The sequence below is a fragment of the Montipora capricornis genome, chromosome 2 (genome assembly GCF_036669925.1).
Source record: "Montipora capricornis isolate CH-2021 chromosome 2, ASM3666992v2, whole genome shotgun sequence".
NCBI classification, from domain to species: Eukaryota; Metazoa; Cnidaria; class Anthozoa; order Scleractinia; family Acroporidae; genus Montipora; species Montipora capricornis.
The window spans coordinates 45,834,160-45,851,659 of NC_090884.1; the positions used below are offsets into that span (position 1 = coordinate 45,834,160).

General features: G+C 38.7%; 1 protein-coding gene across 2 annotated transcripts in view; it reads left to right on the forward strand.

Moving 5' to 3' along the window:
* LOC138023943 (transcriptional protein SWT1-like) overlaps positions 1 to 17,500 on the forward strand; it is a 29,757-nt gene that overhangs the window by 10,498 nt on the left and 1,759 nt on the right. For both annotated transcript variants that reach the window (XM_068871026.1, XM_068871033.1), the window contains exons 7-23: positions 2,188 to 2,249; positions 2,872 to 2,922; positions 3,518 to 3,628; positions 4,322 to 4,409; positions 5,155 to 5,243; positions 5,383 to 5,452; positions 5,754 to 5,806; positions 7,522 to 7,616; positions 7,759 to 7,821; positions 8,423 to 8,511; positions 9,627 to 9,708; positions 10,941 to 11,139; positions 14,716 to 14,858; positions 14,981 to 15,124; positions 15,511 to 15,598; positions 16,410 to 16,477; positions 17,495 to 17,500. The exon at positions 17,495 to 17,500 is cut by the window's right edge and continues 1,759 nt beyond it. In XM_068871026.1, the coding sequence (XP_068727127.1) occupies positions 2,188 to 2,249; positions 2,872 to 2,922; positions 3,518 to 3,628; positions 4,322 to 4,409; positions 5,155 to 5,243; positions 5,383 to 5,452; positions 5,754 to 5,806; positions 7,522 to 7,616; positions 7,759 to 7,821; positions 8,423 to 8,511; positions 9,627 to 9,708; positions 10,941 to 11,139; positions 14,716 to 14,858; positions 14,981 to 15,124; positions 15,511 to 15,598; positions 16,410 to 16,477; positions 17,495 to 17,500 (1,501 nt within the window). The remainder of the gene's footprint in view (positions 1 to 2,187; positions 2,250 to 2,871; positions 2,923 to 3,517; positions 3,629 to 4,321; positions 4,410 to 5,154; positions 5,244 to 5,382; positions 5,453 to 5,753; positions 5,807 to 7,521; positions 7,617 to 7,758; positions 7,822 to 8,422; positions 8,512 to 9,626; positions 9,709 to 10,940; positions 11,140 to 14,715; positions 14,859 to 14,980; positions 15,125 to 15,510; positions 15,599 to 16,409; positions 16,478 to 17,494) is intronic.

Here is a 17,500-nt window from a genome sequence, read left to right on the forward strand (position 1 = left end):
TAACCCCCCCTCTCACCTGGATTTCCTGAAGCCCAAGACTCCCCCTCCTGTCTGGATTTCCAAGACAAAGGACCCCCCTCCCGCCTGGATTTCCAGGAAAAATATTAGGGTTAAATTTAATTTATTTTTAATAGAAAATACGCACAATCGCGTATAGAAGATGTTCTTTTTTAATTTCTAAAGCTTTGGCTAAATTATATAAAAATTCTGTTGTGTGGAACCAACAAAAGAAAGGAGCAAAAATGCTAAAATGCGAACGAGTGTTTATACATTCTTAGCTCATAAAAATCAATTGCCCTTGTTCTTTCTTTTCGCTAAATGTGGTCCAAAAGTAAATACAATTAGTAGAGAACATGACAAAAGAGTTCAATAGTCATTCCTTTTGGAGACATAACGTTAGTCTCGTCCACTCAAGATCGAAAACTTTTAAATCAAACATGATCAAAATCTTTTGAAAAACGAGTCTAAACTTGTTTATCGTTCAAATTCTTTTATATCTTAAAGACTGGATAATTTGAGTCACATATCCTACCTTCAAGAGCCTGTAGTTCTAATCTGCAGTGGAAGGAAAGTTCAAACTCGTGTCGTGAAGAGCTTTCTCAGTCCGACATAGTTTCAAAAGTCTTTAGGCTTTCGTTAGTAAATCGGAAAGACAAAATGTGTGCTATAAAGAACCTATCCAAGACAAAAGCACTTGAAACAGCTCCCATTCACGAAAACGAAATTTTAACATATAATTTTCAACTTTCAACGAATTATTTTAAAACCGGCTACAGATGGCTTTCAGATTTCGACAGATTCGTCCAGTGCATTGGTTCTTCACCAGGCTCTTGTGGATTGGGACGCCTATTTCTTTTGCTTTCTCAAACTTGACTTTCTAAATACAAAATGTGAATACAAAGTGCGAGAAGGTGTGAAAGTAAATCAATTGTTTACTTTCTTTACTAGTATCATTACACGAAACAACGGTGGCAGGCTGGGTCTGGGTACGAGTAAAAATGTGTCAGGCAAACTCTTCGTTGCAATATTGTTGCGACGGCTCTTTCTTTAGTATCTTGTTTGCATTTTCTGCCATAAAAAGACCTGCGAAGGAACTTAGATTTTCATTTATGTCAGGTGATAAATATGTGAAGAATTTATTTATACTATTTTCAGGGTCTGAGATCGCTAAACTGTCACCGAACTAAAACGTTCGAATCACGTGAACTATCGGTTCAGATGACCCCTGCAGAAGACTTTTTCGAGTTCAATCCCCCCTCCCGCCTGGATTTCCAGGGTCCTTGACCCCCCCTCCCGCAAGAATTTCCAGAATCCCATCCGTCGGGGGGGGGGTGTGGAATTTTTTTGGAACAACCCATTGCACAAAAGTGATCAGCAGGCCAAGATGTAACTCTCTGCAAAGTTTTAAAAAAATCTTTTGTAGCGGATTCAGAGCTTCCTTAAATTTTCAATGAGTTAAGGTGGCTCTGAATCCGCTCCACAGAATTTTTTTTAACTTCGCAGAAAGTTTCATTCTGGCATGCTGATTACATTAAATTTTGAGAAATAAAAAATAAGGATCACCAAGTTTGTTTTTGACACAACTATGACTCAGCCGCAAAAGACAAAATATGGGGTGTTTTTGCATGGTTTTCCTGTTGCCACAGTAGCCTTTTGTGTCACAAAAATGATAAAATCTTTTTCAGCAATAATTGGTGTTTAATGTGGTACCATAACATCGGTGTTAAGTGATGAAGTGTAGTGTCAATCCTTCTAATAAGAATGCTTCTTTCATTTGTTGAAACTGGTTTGATCCACCTTAAAACAAAGCAATACATGTATTTTATTTTGCCACCATTTTGAAAAGGTCTATTGACCAAATGCATAAATGGCGGCCAAAAATGTATCGTTTATGTGCTAATTAGACTCACTAGCCTCGCTCTCAAGCAACCTTTCTTTTGTATTTTGTCCATGCAAACTAGGCTAGTCACGCTAGTTAGCACATAAACAAAAGAATATTTTTTTGGCCGCCATTTTTGCATTCGGTCTATAGGTCTATTGTTTTGAGGTTCAAAAGGATATTACAGTGTACATGTATGTACCCTAGCTCTGTCTGGAAATGTACTGTGCAGCTTGTCTCACCTGAGCCTGTGGTGGGATAAATTTGATTGTCATGATGAGCATGTACATTTTGGATGGTATTTTTAGGTGTTGCCAGACCTGTGCTTGTGATTCCCTGGATTGTGATTCAAGAGCTTGACTCCTTAAAGGTTCAAGTAGAGTTAATAATATCATCCTTATACCCCTCAATATTTAACAACTACAGCTGTATTCACCAGAAGAGGGCAGTGGTTAGTGGTGGATATTCACAGTTTCACTGAGCTGCTAAGTGGTAGGTAAATATCCACCGCTAGCCACCAACACTGAGGTGAACAGTTGTTTAAATTTATACTAAAACAATGAGGTACACCATAATATAGTACAAAAAGATGAATTTTAACTCCGAGTTGCACATGAATAACAAAGATATTCAGAGTTTGAATAGCCAATCAGACCACGCCGTCAAAGCTGTCCACTGTTACATACATAATAAAAGTCTTTTGTTAGCATTGATCAATCTTAACTAGAGCAGTGCTAAATAATTCTGCAGAATCTGTGAAAGTCCATTGACCAATTAGATACAGGTACATGTACACCTCTATACTGTAACTACACTGTGAGGAGGCAGCTAGCCAGCACTGTTGTGAGATAATACCTTTTCTAAATGACATTAAGCTCCAAACAAGTGCAGTATAGATAATTCATAATAAGAATGAATAAAATCAATATTAATTTTGGCAGTATTTAAATTCATCTGCTTATTTGGATCGTTAAAATGTTTGATATCTTCAGAGTGACTCGTGGAAGATAAAAAGAGGAAACCTTGTCACCAAACAAACGGAGGTACTGTATGAGTGTGAAAACTTTGTTAATTTTATGCAGACAAATTTATCTGGTGTGAAATAACCTCTCACAAGGGCCCGTTTTTTTCCAAACATTACATGATTGGAACCAGTCCACTTAAGGGAAAAAATGGCTTGGCACACAAATTTTGTATTTTGGAATGCAAATTGAGACTTCTATCGAACAAACATTCTACATTTATCGAAAGGCTAGATACCCCTTCATATAAGCATACAGCTGTGTACTAAGTCACAGCACCCAGATTGGACTTAAAAAAATGCTGTGGACTTAAAACAGTTTCCCATAATTATGATTGTGATTATTGTTTATGTACAAGTTACCAGATTAGGGGCAGGAGGGAGGTTTGGGCACGCAAGTACATGTACAGTAGTTTTAGTATGAAATCATGCTAAAAAGAAGGATTACTCGTGTATGCTTTTTGACTGGCGGAGTTTATTATAAGGCAGCAAGTTTTTGCTCTGTTTTATTGTTAAGAATGTCATTTTGTCAACATACATTTAGTGTTACTTACATGTAATCAGTAATGTTTTTGCAGATTTCTGTTAGAAATTAATTTCATTTGTTTAATGACCAGTCTGAAAGTGGCAATTTTGGAGTCGATGCCCTTGCAAGACAGGCAGTGAGATTTCTTCATACTTGTTTTGAGAACAACCACCCTCGCGTCCGAGGGCAAACAGTCTCAGAGGTGAGTCATTCAATACAATCTTGTGCACATTCAATTTTTTTATTATTTATCACCTATCAAAAACACACTAATTTTGAAGTTCAAATCTGAATCAACATTTTTTGCTACACTCAATCACTGTGGCATACGCTGTATCCTTCTGTTGCAAAGTGGCATTTCTAAATGCATCAGCTTAAAGCAGGAAGTCTTAAGCCTCTGGCCCCTGAAGGGTTCCCAACTGACAAGTGAAATAGACTGGGGTTAGAGTTAAAACTACCAGTATAAGTGGCTTTGCTGATGTTTGCTGTGAATGAAATTCGTTGAAAGAAAGGACAACATATACATGTAGCTCATTGGATTTAGATGTTTAAGAGTTGATAATAATTATTATGTTTGGGAGTTGATATAGAGGTTTTGCACAGCAGCCAAGTTGCATGGCAGGAACAATAGATTCTTTTTCCTATGGGAACAAATTTTCCTTCTAATGTAAAACATTTTCATTGTTCCTGCCATGCAAAATGGCTGCCGTGCAAAACCTCTATAGCTAGCATTTAAATCGTTATAAAAAAGTAAATTAATGTACTTCTCTTGATACCGTGTGGGTTTGTTTTTTCCCCGTTTTTACACAATCAGTCACCAGCACATTTCATATAGTAGTGTCTGTGAAGGTAGGGCATCCTGTTGCCTCTACTGATGCCTACTGATGCCTTGTAGGCACAAGAGATGATGGAAAACTGTTCAATAGAAGATCCAACCAATGATGACAAAATACTTCAGTGCTGTCTACTCTTTCAGAGGAAAGGTGAGTAAACATACATATCCTGTACCTTAATGCAATTATTCAAGTTAACTTGACATTAAATTTTGAAAGGGCTTGTGAAGTACAGAGTTACATGTACTGTAAGTAAAGGGCTTTAGAAGCAGCTTCAATATAATATTTGCTAAATCTCTTCTGTTAGATTTTAGGTGAACAGCAATGTGGAAACTGTTTGGCACCCCCTTTCAACCCTTTTGAGACGTGTTGAATCGAAGTTGAATCAATGTTGAATGAGCATTTAAAATTTGACACCCTCCATTCAACACTTCTTTTGTTCTCGTGAGTTTTGAAGTTGCAGTTTTCTGCCACCATCTTTCAACGTTGTGTGGTATGTACGTGCTCAAGAATCAGTCTTTCGGTGACTTATCCATAGGAGCAAGTGTAGTTGCAGTTTTAATGCATATATTATTATTACAAGTTCTTCTTATCCATTGCCTTGTTTTCCCCATCCTCTATTTCATCTTTATATCATCCAACATGTCAAAGACAACAAAAACTTCCAAAATCCACTTGTAATGTATGAAGTAACGATGAAATGATTATATGAAATGGATGATCTATGAACTGCGGATATGAAATCAAGTGAAGCTATGATCCTCGCAGTTATGAACGCAATTTTTGCAATTGCGTAAATTGCAAAAATTGCGTTCATAACTGTGAGGATCATAGCTTCACTTAATGTATGAAGTGTTCACTGAAAAAAAAAAATTATTGTTTTTACTCTTACTAGCTGATGTTGGACATTCTGTGCTGTTTTCAAATGATCAAAACTTGTGCAGCAAAGCAATGATTAATGGTTTAAAAGCTTTTAATCACAAGGTGAGTATAACATCTTGTCAGGTTTTATTAAAAATTAATTTTAATGTATTGTGTAGTGGCTTTATGTGCCACAAGGTTTTCCTGTGGTACATAATGATATTACTGATTCTCATGTAATAAATTTCTTTATGCTTGTTAGAATTTGGTCAGTGGATTGAAAGAACTTTTCCAGAGTAGCGCAGTTGTCTTAAAGCAAGATTATTTTCAAGGTGTGGATATGTTGTGGACAGAGTAAAATATTTTTTTCCGAATTTCAAAATGCACTTAATTTTAATCCAGCTTGGTTTCTTATGGCTACAATCACCAGCACCCTCTGTGGACTGATTCTAAAAATGTTTGCTCAAAATTGAATTACAGGTTAACTGTAACAGATAGTACATGTTACTTAATGTTAACCTTGGATGCACTTTAAGAAACTCCTGATCATGGAACAACATGTACATGTATAATCTACAGAATGCTGATGAAATGTTGTATTCAATCAATTATCTTACTGTTCTTTGTTTTCAGACTATTATAAAGAACTTAAACTACAGGAAACACTAGCTGAGAAAAGAGCCAAGGTACACCACCAAACCTTGTTGACCATCCAACACAGTCGGGACTGTGCATCATCTCTCTTTAGCCTGGTATCCATACGATTATCTGGATCATCCCAATTGCCTGAACATGGTTTGCAACATCTGGGGCGATTGGTACAATTATATGGAAACGCTGTGCAGATGATTGATCGCTAATGACCCGGGTGACTGAGACAACCTTGATCGTCCGATTCTATCTGGACGATCAAGGCCGTCTCAGTCACCTGGGTTGTTAACGATCGTCTGGATAATGTTTCCATGAAATCATACCAAACACCCCTGGTCATTCATTTCAAATAATGTTCAGGCGACCAGGACGATCTGGATGATCATATGGTAATGGAAACCAGGCTTTTGTTGCTTTTAATAACAAAACCCGGCTGTTGTTAACATATCCACAGTGTTTCAGAAAAGAAGAGGGTCTCTGGTTAAAAACCCTACAAGTTTCATGACCCAACAAATTAATATAAAAATTTACAATGGTTTGGTGGGAGCTGTGGAAATTTGACCTGCTGGAATTCCTTGTTGACACCACACCTTACAGGTGTATCTGGAAGCCTGCTGCATCCAGCTGACTGGAGGGTGGTTGTGTTAGAAGTCAACTAGCAACAGGGATGGCCCAGTGGTGAGAGCACTCACCTCCCACCAGTGTGGCCCGGGTTCGATTCGCCGGCTTGGCGTCATAGGTTCTCTACTCTGCACAAGGGTTCTCTACTCTGCCCCGAGAGGTTTGTCTCTGGGTACTCCGGTTTTCCCCTGTCCTCAAAAACCAAAAGTTGATTTCATAAGTTCACATTGATTTGTTAATTTAAATAAATTTACAGTGCCCTCAATCAGTACACCAGCGCTAGAAGATTACGCATCATCATATCATCAAAGTCCGCTTGCCTTTTGGTCAATGCCAAGAACACAGACTCTGGCCACAGCCAAAGCAGGAAGTCTGCAAATCAGGGACTTCCAGCTCTTTTGCACATTCTTGGAATGTTTGAACGGTAACAGCTGTCCACAGTTACAACATTATACCATTACCGTGACTGTGCAAAGGTTTGGCTGTGGCCAGAGAGATTCTGTGTTCTTGGCGCTGACCAAAAGAAAAGCAGACTCTGGGTCAAGAATGTAAAACTTTCGCATGTGTAATCAGTCTGGGCTTGGTATCGCCACATGTTACTCTGTGAAAAAGGAAAATGGGAAGGGTCAAAACAAACAAAGCACAAGAATTCTCCAGAGGTAACTCCTCAATCACACTAACCATTCCACTATTTTGAGAGATTCTGTATGGGGTAGTATCCCCATTAGCACTGTAGTATCCAGTGACTGATTCCTTGATCTTGGACAAAACAGTGATATAACTAAGAATGCCCCCTCCCCCCACAACACAATGGTTTTTGGAAGAACTGAAAATAACCTAGCCATGCCTCAACATTGCTTTGGGGGGGGGGGGGGGAGCTGTAATAAAAATATTTACGCCGTGAAAAATGTCCAGGATTGTACTTTGTGTTTACATTGTCTGTGTACTTATGGGGTTTTTTTATGCATTGAACCACATTCAGCCGTAAAATTAATAGCATTCCCTGTTGAGAAGATATCGACATGAAAATGAACTCTCCCAAGGTTTTTTTAAAAGTAAATTCATACATGTAGATACACTTTTACAGACTTTATGTTCCTTCAATTTTCATGTGTGTTGCTCTGGTTAGGCTGATGACATTGTTTGTGAGCTGCAGTGTGTGATGAGGGAAGGACTGGCTGTTGTGGTGGAAACAGAAATGAGGGCTGCCTATGACGAGCTGTGGTAATTATAGGCACAAACTTTGTTATTGTACAAAAACACTCTTACAGTAAAATTAATATAGTTCGGCATATTCACAGATAACAATTTGCAGCGTCACAGAAGTGATACCAATAATAATAATTAATAATAATAATCTTTATAGGGACAAGATTGTTTATATCAAGCCACCATGGACTTTAGCAGACCTACTGCAACTGCTGGAAAAGTAAGTATACTAACTATTAAAGCAAAATGAGCATGGTGGAAAACTTAAAATCCTCAAAAGAGTTCAATAGGCAACTTTCACCACAGCGTCATTTGACTGCAACTACCAGAATTCAGTATTCCTAGCAGGATAAAAATAACAGTAGCTCTAATTAACAATTAGACCCGTAGCCCGCAAGGGCTACGGGTCAATAGCCCATGAGGCTAGTCGGACAGAAAAGGAAATAACAAAGTTAGCAAATGCAAGTTGAAGAAATATAAATTTGCGAATAAAACGAAAGGAAGCGTCACGCTTTTCGCTACTCGAGGACTATTAATAATAGTCCTCTAGTAGCGTAGCCAATCAAAATGCAGGATTTGCATCAGTCCACTAGTTGGGTGATACTAATTACATGTAGCACGAGACAAGCAAAGCTTGTAGTATCATGGTACTTGTAGTCAACTGGCATCATGCAAATGTCCTTATTCTATTGAATGTCTTTTTTTTTTCATCCTTTTTTAACCCACTCACACCTCAAACACCCTAGGATGCCTCCCATTGACTCTCAGGGGTCACTGGGGTAAGTGGTAAAAGTAAATAAAAGTGTATGTTTTTTTCTCAGGCATTGGATAGCTGTCTTTGGTCAGGTGTTCAAAAGAAGCACCAAATCTACTGTGGAAGGTCTAAACAAGCATTTCAAGGGATCAAGTGGTACTGTAAAGAGGAAAAAATTAAAGACTGTGTATATAACTTGTTTATGAGATGAAGTTTGAAAACAAGTGTAGAAGGGAGAAACTAAATGAGAAAAACAATGCTAAGAATGCGATTCATTAGGAGACACCTACATTGTACCAGTATGTTATTGGTACTTTACTTTGTTTTTCAAATCATAATTAAGGTGAATATGAATATAAGGCAGCATTTACACGAACGCGGTTTCACATCCACATGGTTTCGTTTACGACTTCAAAATTGCGTCAAAATTGATGCAGTTTGGAAGTGTTTACATGGAACCGTTTTCGTTGTGTTCACGGCATGCCAAAGTCATCACAGAAGAAAGGGAGACGATAGCTTCCACAAAATTGTCCACCAGACACGAGTTCATCCAGGTCGAAATTCAGGAATATCACTTTGCTTTTTTATCCTCATCACTTTGCCAGAGCATATCAGTGACTGCAAAAAGTTAACATTTCAAAAAGTCTCTGTGTGTGGTTATGTTATGCTTCTCGATTTAAGGACAGAAAAATGCATTAAATTTGAAAAAGCAAACTCAAACTGGAAATCAAAGTCGTGATGGTAAAAGCGAGTGCTTCACTACGTTCACAATTCGCCATTAATTTTTAATCGAACAAAGCAAATTTCGCGCCCAACTAGTAACCATATTGAAATCGATGCAATTTCACCTTTTACACCACAGATGAAACCGTATCGTTTTGAAAACGCTCTACTTTTGGAAGCGTTTTCAAATTGACCTGGTTTCGGCAACGGTCTCAATCAGTGTTGTGTAGACAGAAGGCCTAACTGCATCGAAAACGATGCAGTTGCAAATGAAATCGCATTTGTAGTGTAAATGCTGACAAATGTTTTTTTTCATTTATTATTTTATGCAACAACCATTTTTAGTCATAAAGTTCAATTCAAACAAATCCTGGACATAAAATAATTGCCATCTGAAATAATATAATTAAAAATATTAGTCATATCTATTCAGTAAAAAGGGTAATTGGGTTTCTCATGTTCGGATTTTTTATAGAAAAATAATCTGTTTGCACTGCTCTATATGCATGTACATTAGTTTGGTGATAAAAAATTTTCTCTGTTGATAGGTGTTGCTGGCTGCCTCGCTATGGTTTCCACTATACTAGATCAGGCAAATGTTTTGTTTAAGGAACTGGCCCTGCGATCAAGGTAATGAGCACTATTCCTTGCAAGCACATTACTCAGTTTTTACACAACAATGGTGGTTACTGTAGGCAAGCACAAAAAAATGTAATCCTTTCCCAGTCATTGATTGTATTAGCCTATAATCTTTAACTCATTTTCTACATCTGCATGCTCCAGCACTCAGTGGACTGCGAGAAGTCTCTTTTATGCTCTAAGTCGTTGAAATGAACGAACACTTCAAAATGGCTGAAACTGCGGGCCACAAAAACCGCAGACATTTGTTAGTCTAATCAGCGCCCATGGTATATGTGACCCGTGGTTTCAGCCATTAAAAGTTTTAATGTACGCCTTCGGTTCAACAATTCCAGAGCAAAAGAGGGGCCGCTCGCAGTCTAGCACTCAGCAAAGGTCTTGTTTTTGCTTAGGTTGTCTCATAGACCATAAGCCTTTTAACATCATGTCAAGCCGTCCACATCTGATGTGGAGTTCAACACGACAGCCACAACACTGGGATAGTGTGTGGGTTTTTTAACATCCCACAGGGAACTTATTAACATGGAAGATATTTGTGATACGGGGCCTATGGTTTCTAGTCCTTATCCGAGAAGACTTGCAGGTCTACATGCACCTCTGAAGTGGTAAACAAATGATTGGGGCTTTACCTTAGTGTTCTTGCCCCATCACCCTTCCTCTTTCTTGTCTGTCCTAATTGGTTTTGTACTGTTAACCCGTTTGTCCCTGACGTGGCCCACATTCAGGAGTATAATAATCTGGTGTTATAGAAAGTGAAATCTGTACATGTAAGTCTCACTCTCATTATTGAAAGGGTTAGTTAAGCAACGTTCCATCACGCAGTTTTTGTAACTGATGCTTTTACATGTACCAAGGGCACGAATCCATATTTTTGTGGTCGTTTGTTTTTGCTTTGTTGTTGTCTGCATATTGTGGGGTGCAGGGATGGCGAAGTGGTGAGAGCACTCACCTCCCACCAATGTGGCCCGGCTTCGATTCTCAGACTCGGCGTCGTATGTGGGTTGAGTTTGTTGGTTCTCTACTCTGCACCAGGTGGTTTTCTCCGGGTACTCTGGTTTCCCCTCTCCTCAAGAACCAAGATTTAACTTGATTTGCATCAATGATTATTGTTAATTTCAGTTTACAGTGTCCCCAATTAGCGCTCCAGCGCTAGAATGGTTGGACACTTAAATAAAGTTCCTTTCCTTTTCCTTTGACTTGTTTCTCTGTGTTTTGATTTTAAGTTACAATGGAGCTGTAACCAAGTGCTTAACAGCGATTATAGTATTGAAGAGAAAGTGCAGTGAATATCAGCAGGGGAATCAGGAGCAAACGTCTATTTCCCAGCCTCCTGTCATGGGCCCTCCCGCTCAGGTGCGAGCTCTGAAAGGGCCTGGGACGAGGGATTCTTCGCATTCTTCATCTAATGAAACTGAACAAGAGGTTAGTTCTCAAGTAATCTTGATAAAAGAAGCCACATGTAGTGTCATTCTTTTGGCTTTGAGTTACTTCAGTTCATGTCTAACAATAAACATACATTCCTACTATTAACGCCTTTATGGACTTTTTTTTTCTGATTTGGAGTATAGGTATGGAATGTAATAGAAGAGCAAAAAATTATTCCAAAAAATGAATACATGAACTGGGAACTGAATATTCTCAGAACCGAACTTCAATTAGTAATAAAAGCAAAAAAAAAAACATATTTAAATTAAATCATATTTTAACTAGACCCTCCGTGAGGGTACACTGGGTTGCCTGTGGTACGTGCACCGTTCCAGACAAATTTTTTCAAGTTGGGCGGTCATTAAGAAGTCATACCAGACGAGGCCCTTTGGCTCACAGGTCCTCACACGTTTGTACGACGAAACAGACCTGTCCTTGCGTAATATGTAGCTCTAACAGTGCACGATATTCTTTTGGTATTGTCTATCATTGTAGTGCCATGGTAGAAGTCTTGGGTAAATAGTCTGAGAAGACATGTGGTTACTAGCAAAGTACTGAACCCAGAAAGATTGAAGAAAATAAATGGGAAGTGAGAAACACTGGCTTCTGGGCTGACATGTTGATAAACTTCTTTTGACCACAAGTTTAAGCGTGCCCTCTGAGCATCTGACAGCTTTGTAATACCGAAGTTCACTGAAGTTATGTCCTGTTGGGCGGGGTTAGTGTTTGGATGGGAGACCAAAATAATATACCCCTCATAAAACAGAAGCATCGGACCGAAAATACTATTAACGCTAACAAATGCGAACTCAGCAAGGTACAGATTTTGTTAGCTTGCTTTATGCAAAAACAAATATTGATGCAAAAGTAAATAAATATTGATACACAGTTTTTAGAAAGAGCAGAAGGAAGTTTCCAGGACGATCGCTCGAGAATAACATATTTACGACATGAAAACAACATTTATTTTGAACCGTGAATATAGAATATAAACAGTTACGATCAGCGACAAACATTTTGGGGGATTTTTGCAACGTTTAATTTTGTTATTGTAAGTTTTGGCTGCACAAATAAATCGCAAAATCGAAAGTGACATCGCCGGAATTCAGCGGGCGCCAAACAGTGAAGTATCTGTGTCAAATGATGGCAAGATACCGGGTTTTTGTAAGTTTCTTTTTCTGTCAAGTGTTATAAAGTTTGACAATGAAATGAGCGAAGTCAAAACAAAGATCACAATCGCCCAACTCTTGTTTATGCAAAGTCAAAATTTACTCTCCAAGACGCGTACGACGTTATTTATCACCAGGTAATTCCATCATTTTGGAAATAGCAGCTACTTTATTATTCAACTGCGTCACAATTCTTCACTGATTTTGGGGCTCATTTTGTTGAAACTCAAGCACGCTTCCAACAGGCCTGTGAACCCTTCCAGCTTACAGAGCAATACTAAAAAACTTCTCCCATATCACATTTCAACCTTAAGCTCGAAAATTCAATACACAACATGATATTATAATTCACAAAGGCAGAAAATACCACAGAATCCTTTTCCAGCGAAAATTTTATTGAAACAAACAACATATTTGCTCTTAGAGGCGAAAACCTCTTCCTATTTCATTGCGTGCGTGAAGACAAGAAACTCAATCGTGTCAAATTACCATGTACTTCAGGTAAATACAGCTCACTTTGATTTCGTCTCGACGGGCGATAGATTGTTTTCGAAGTCCAGTACTCGTCGCTTTTGAGATTCCTGCCTAGTTTATCCAACTGACTTTCCATTATTGAGCTCCATAAGGGTATATTTTGTTTAAGGATCCACTAAAACGCCCTTCGCGTTACATGACTTTCGACGCCATTGCAGGCTAAGTTAATGATTCTACTGTGTCCACCAGAGAAATCTACGCAGTTCCACTACCCTCTCGATCCTAAGAAAATACGCGCAGAAGGCTCTATGCACAAAGACACCACTTACCAGGGGAGTGACAGGCAAGACTTTTACCGACACGGGAAAAAAAAACTAAAAAAAAGAAAACAAACAAACAAAACGCAGACCTCGACTGGGTTTGCCATAGGCAACCCAGTAATGAATCAACAAATTTTAGATTCGTAATGTTAAGTTCTAAGCATGTCTCCAATTATTTGCCCATATTTTGTTGAAGTTACTAGTGTCTCATCTACCTTCCTCAATTTGCTATACGATTTCTGAGTAGACATACATGTAAACATGTATATTTTGTAAATTTTTGTTTTGATACCTGGCTGTTGTTGTGGTTTTAGTTGTTGTTGTGGTAGTGCACAGACTATGTCATCAGGTTGTAAGAGTGTGAGAGTGTCCATGGTGCCAATAGGCCCGCAGCGCGTGCATCAATCATGAAAATAAGCAGGTCTGTTTGAAGCGTGCTTGAGTTTCAACAAAATGAGCCCCAAAATCGGCAAGAATTTTGCCACGCTAATGAATAATAAAGCAGCTGCTATTTCCAAAACGATGGAATTACCTGGTGATAAATAACCTTGTCTAGGAAAGTAAAGTTTTGACTGCAGAAACAACGGTCAACCTCAAAAGTTAGGCGATTGTGTTGAATTCGCACATTTCTTGTCAAACTTTGTAACGCTCGAAAGTGAAAAAAACAAACACCCCAAGTCTTGTCATCATTTTGACACAGATGTATTATGTGCTTCGCGAGTAAACACGCAAGGTAACTTGATCACGGCACCCACTGAATTCGATGTCACTTTCGATTTTGCGATTTTCTTGTGCAGCCAAAAGTACAATAAAAAATTGAACTTAGCAAAAAATCTCCCAGAATGTTTTTTGCTGATGGTAACTTTTTATGTTCGCGGTTCAAAGTTTGTTGTTTTCATGTATCAAGTTTTGTTGCTGATGGCAAATTATTTTATTCTCCATCGACACTTCCTCAAAACTTCCTTCTGCTCTTCCTAAAATTGTGTGTTGATATTTATTTACTTTTGCATCAACATTTGTTTTGCATAAAGCAAGCTAACAAAATCTGTACCTTGCTTAGTTCGCATTTTAGAGCGGTAAAATAGAATTTTCGTCAGAGTGCACGCTTAACCTTTTGGTGAAAAAGAAGTTGTAAGGGAACTTGAAAATGATCAACATGTCAGCCTCAAAACTTCTCAGGGGGCTATTTACCTCAGACATGTACCATGGCACTATAATGATTTACGATACCAAAACAATATCGTGTACTATTAGGGCTACATATTACGCAAAGACTACTTGAATTTCGTGGAAGACAAAACGCAGCTCATTTCACAATATGGAATAAAGCGCTGTCTTACTGCACTACCACGCGTACGCAATGCGTGCATATTTTTGTTTTTGTTGTAATGAACTGTGGCTTAGAGTTCAGGCCCCATTTGTTCAAACGATGGATAGCGCTATCCACTGGATAAATCATTATCCAGTGGATAAACACTAGTAAAACCAATTGCGCTATTAAATGGATAGTGATTTATCCGGTGGATAGCGTTATCCACCTTTTGAACAACTGGGGCCAGAAATGTAACGTTCTTCATTAATGAGAAGTTGCGAATTTGCATCATTTTCAGAACTCGAATTCATCGGGAAGATATGACGAAGCTTCCGAGATGGGCTCGAGTGTATGTGAGATCAACACAGCCCAAGCTGCCAACCCGCATTCATTAGTCTTGTCAACGTTTGAGACGATATGGAATGCTGTTAACCAGTTCAGGTGCGCAAATATAAGTTAAAGTGGTTGTCTTTTTCTCATTTCAGTGGAGATATTTCGGGGGTGGCATGTTAAAGAAGTGCTGTCAACGGCAAAGGCATAATGATTGATGTTATTATTTTCAGTGCCCAGATCTTTACCGGTGTTGGATTTCCTCATTCGGTTCCGGATTTTCTTGAAGACCTTGCAAAACCTACGCGAGAGGAAGCTATTCATTTCCTGGGAAAGCTTTGTTCCTGCTTAGCACTTCTCGTTTCTGCAATTCAAAGGTGAAGGATAGGAGCGATTTTCAATTTAGTGAAGAAATATATCTTTGTTTCTTTGTTATTCCTTTCTCGTTGCTTTATTATAAATACGTTGATTGGCTTAAAGATCTTTCGTCATATTCTCAAACAATCAAAGGCTATTTTTAAAAAATTCACGACTTATATTTGTAATGTTTCGATGCTGCAAACATCATTGTCACTTGTAGTTGTTTGAGAAAACGACTGAAACCATAACATCCAAGCAAAATGTTGTCAACTAACGATCATCACGTGGCAAAAATTGAGAACATATTCATCAGCCAGGGTCAAATTGATTGATTGATCATTGTTCTTAGAGCTCTATCCCCAGGCACTTCACTTTCTTATTTCATTGTTCCTCTTCTTTTCAGTGTCCTCCAAGAGAACAAAGGAATTGAACCAGGAAATTTACCATTGTTTGACATGCTGCTGAAAGCAATAGTGCAGTTTTTTCAACAGGTGAGGAGGAGTCGTTTCTTGAACTTTGAAGGAAAAGTTTTCGAAGGCAAATAGTTTTATAAATGAATGAAGGGGTAGTTTCTAAAGAAACTGTGGTGCTGCGTCGGTGGGGAAGTAGTATACAAAAATTTGGTTTATCAACGGAGTTGATAATGTAAATTGACCACCGTACAGAGATTCTAAAAGCTGACGTTTCGAGCGTTAGCCCTTCGTCAGAGCGAATCCACGAAGGATTCTGACGAAGGGCTAACGCTCGAAACGTCAGCTTTTAGAATCTCTGTACGGTGGTCAATTTACATTATCAACTCCGTTGATAAACCAAATTTTTGTAAATAGTTTTATAGTTTGCTTTTTGTCGTCGTTAAGTGACAATTTCTGACGCCCAATCTTGATTTCAGTTTGAAGACGTTATAAAGGTGAAATGTATAAATGTTTTTTAATTTTTTTTTTTATCGTTTCTCTGGTGACCTCTCTTGTAACAGGTATGTTAATATAACGCACGGAATCTGAAGTTCAAATTGTAATCAAGGGTTTTGTTTTTAACCGGCCGTTTCACTCATATTCACGCGAAAAGTCTACGGACCATTAAAAGTGATCGATATCCACAGATCGTAATGCGGCATGAGTGCTTTTCACTCGGTCCGCAACATTCATTGATTTCAGTGAATTACAAAACCGAGGACAACGCGTTAGTAAACCCCATTTTTGTGAAAAGACCTGCCATTACGCAATGATTCAAAGCCGGATGAAAAGTTTAAAAGAAGGAATATCCATGGTGTTTTTAAGGTATGCGAGTTTATTTTCCTTTCAGATTTTATCGATGGACGCAAACGTTTCGGTCGCTGACTTGGTGAACTTTGCTAGAGACCCAAACGCAAGGTGTGTTGCCTAAATGCTCACTATCTCGAAATCGTCTCTCCTTTCGTTCAAATAACACCAACCAAGTGTGTGGCCAGGTGCTAAAGGCAGGTGAAGGGGCTTTCACTACAGGCAGCCAGCTGCTTGTTGGAGACTGCTCCCATTTCTGGCGAATCCTTACACACCAGCCACCAGCTGCCTCGAAAAGGCAGAAGGAAGGCACGCGTGATATGTTATGTTAGTTTCGCTACTTCAGCAGTAATGAAAGGAAAGGCAGGCCTGAAAGAGATTTGAATGCACGACACTGTGATACAGGTGTGGTGTTCTGGTCATTTTGTGAGTTGGTAATGAAACCGTAGAGGAGGCAGTTCAGCCTAGTGGTTAGGACACTTGCTTTGAGATCCAGAGACCCTGGGTTCAAGACTCGTTCTGACCACAAATTGAATTTGTTCTACGGTAGTCCCTGGTTCAACCTCTCAGCTGTACTTGTAAATAGCTAACTGGTTTGCCGCCGTCCAGTTGGGGTTTTTAACAGTTTGTTGTTGTTCTGTTCAGTCGTTTCACTGTTTGTGTTTCACTTACCCCGAAAAGCCCCTACGGGGAGTGGTCAGTTAAGTATGTTTAGTATGAATAGATGTTTTTCAATCACGTGATGAGACGGGCATGGTGGTGCACAAAACAATAGCAAATTATGGTTGATGTTTTGCATAATAAGAGTCAACTTCCCAAAATACCTTCTTCTCTGTTTTTTTCCGTGCACCAATATGGCTGCTGTGACGTTAGGTGAAAACCATCTATTGTAGGATGTAAACATATTGACAATATATAAAAGATACATTCGAGCCACGGAAAGAACGATATTAGATTTTTTTCATCAACGCAATAATGTAAGTTTCTTCAGCACATCAAAACCATTGACAATACTTGTCTGTAGGCACACCTTGACTTGTTAACTTGTATTTAACCCCTTTAAAAAATTCTTCACATCATAACCTTTAACCTCGAAATGTTTTGACGGAGGATTCTTTGCCCCTTTAGGATGGG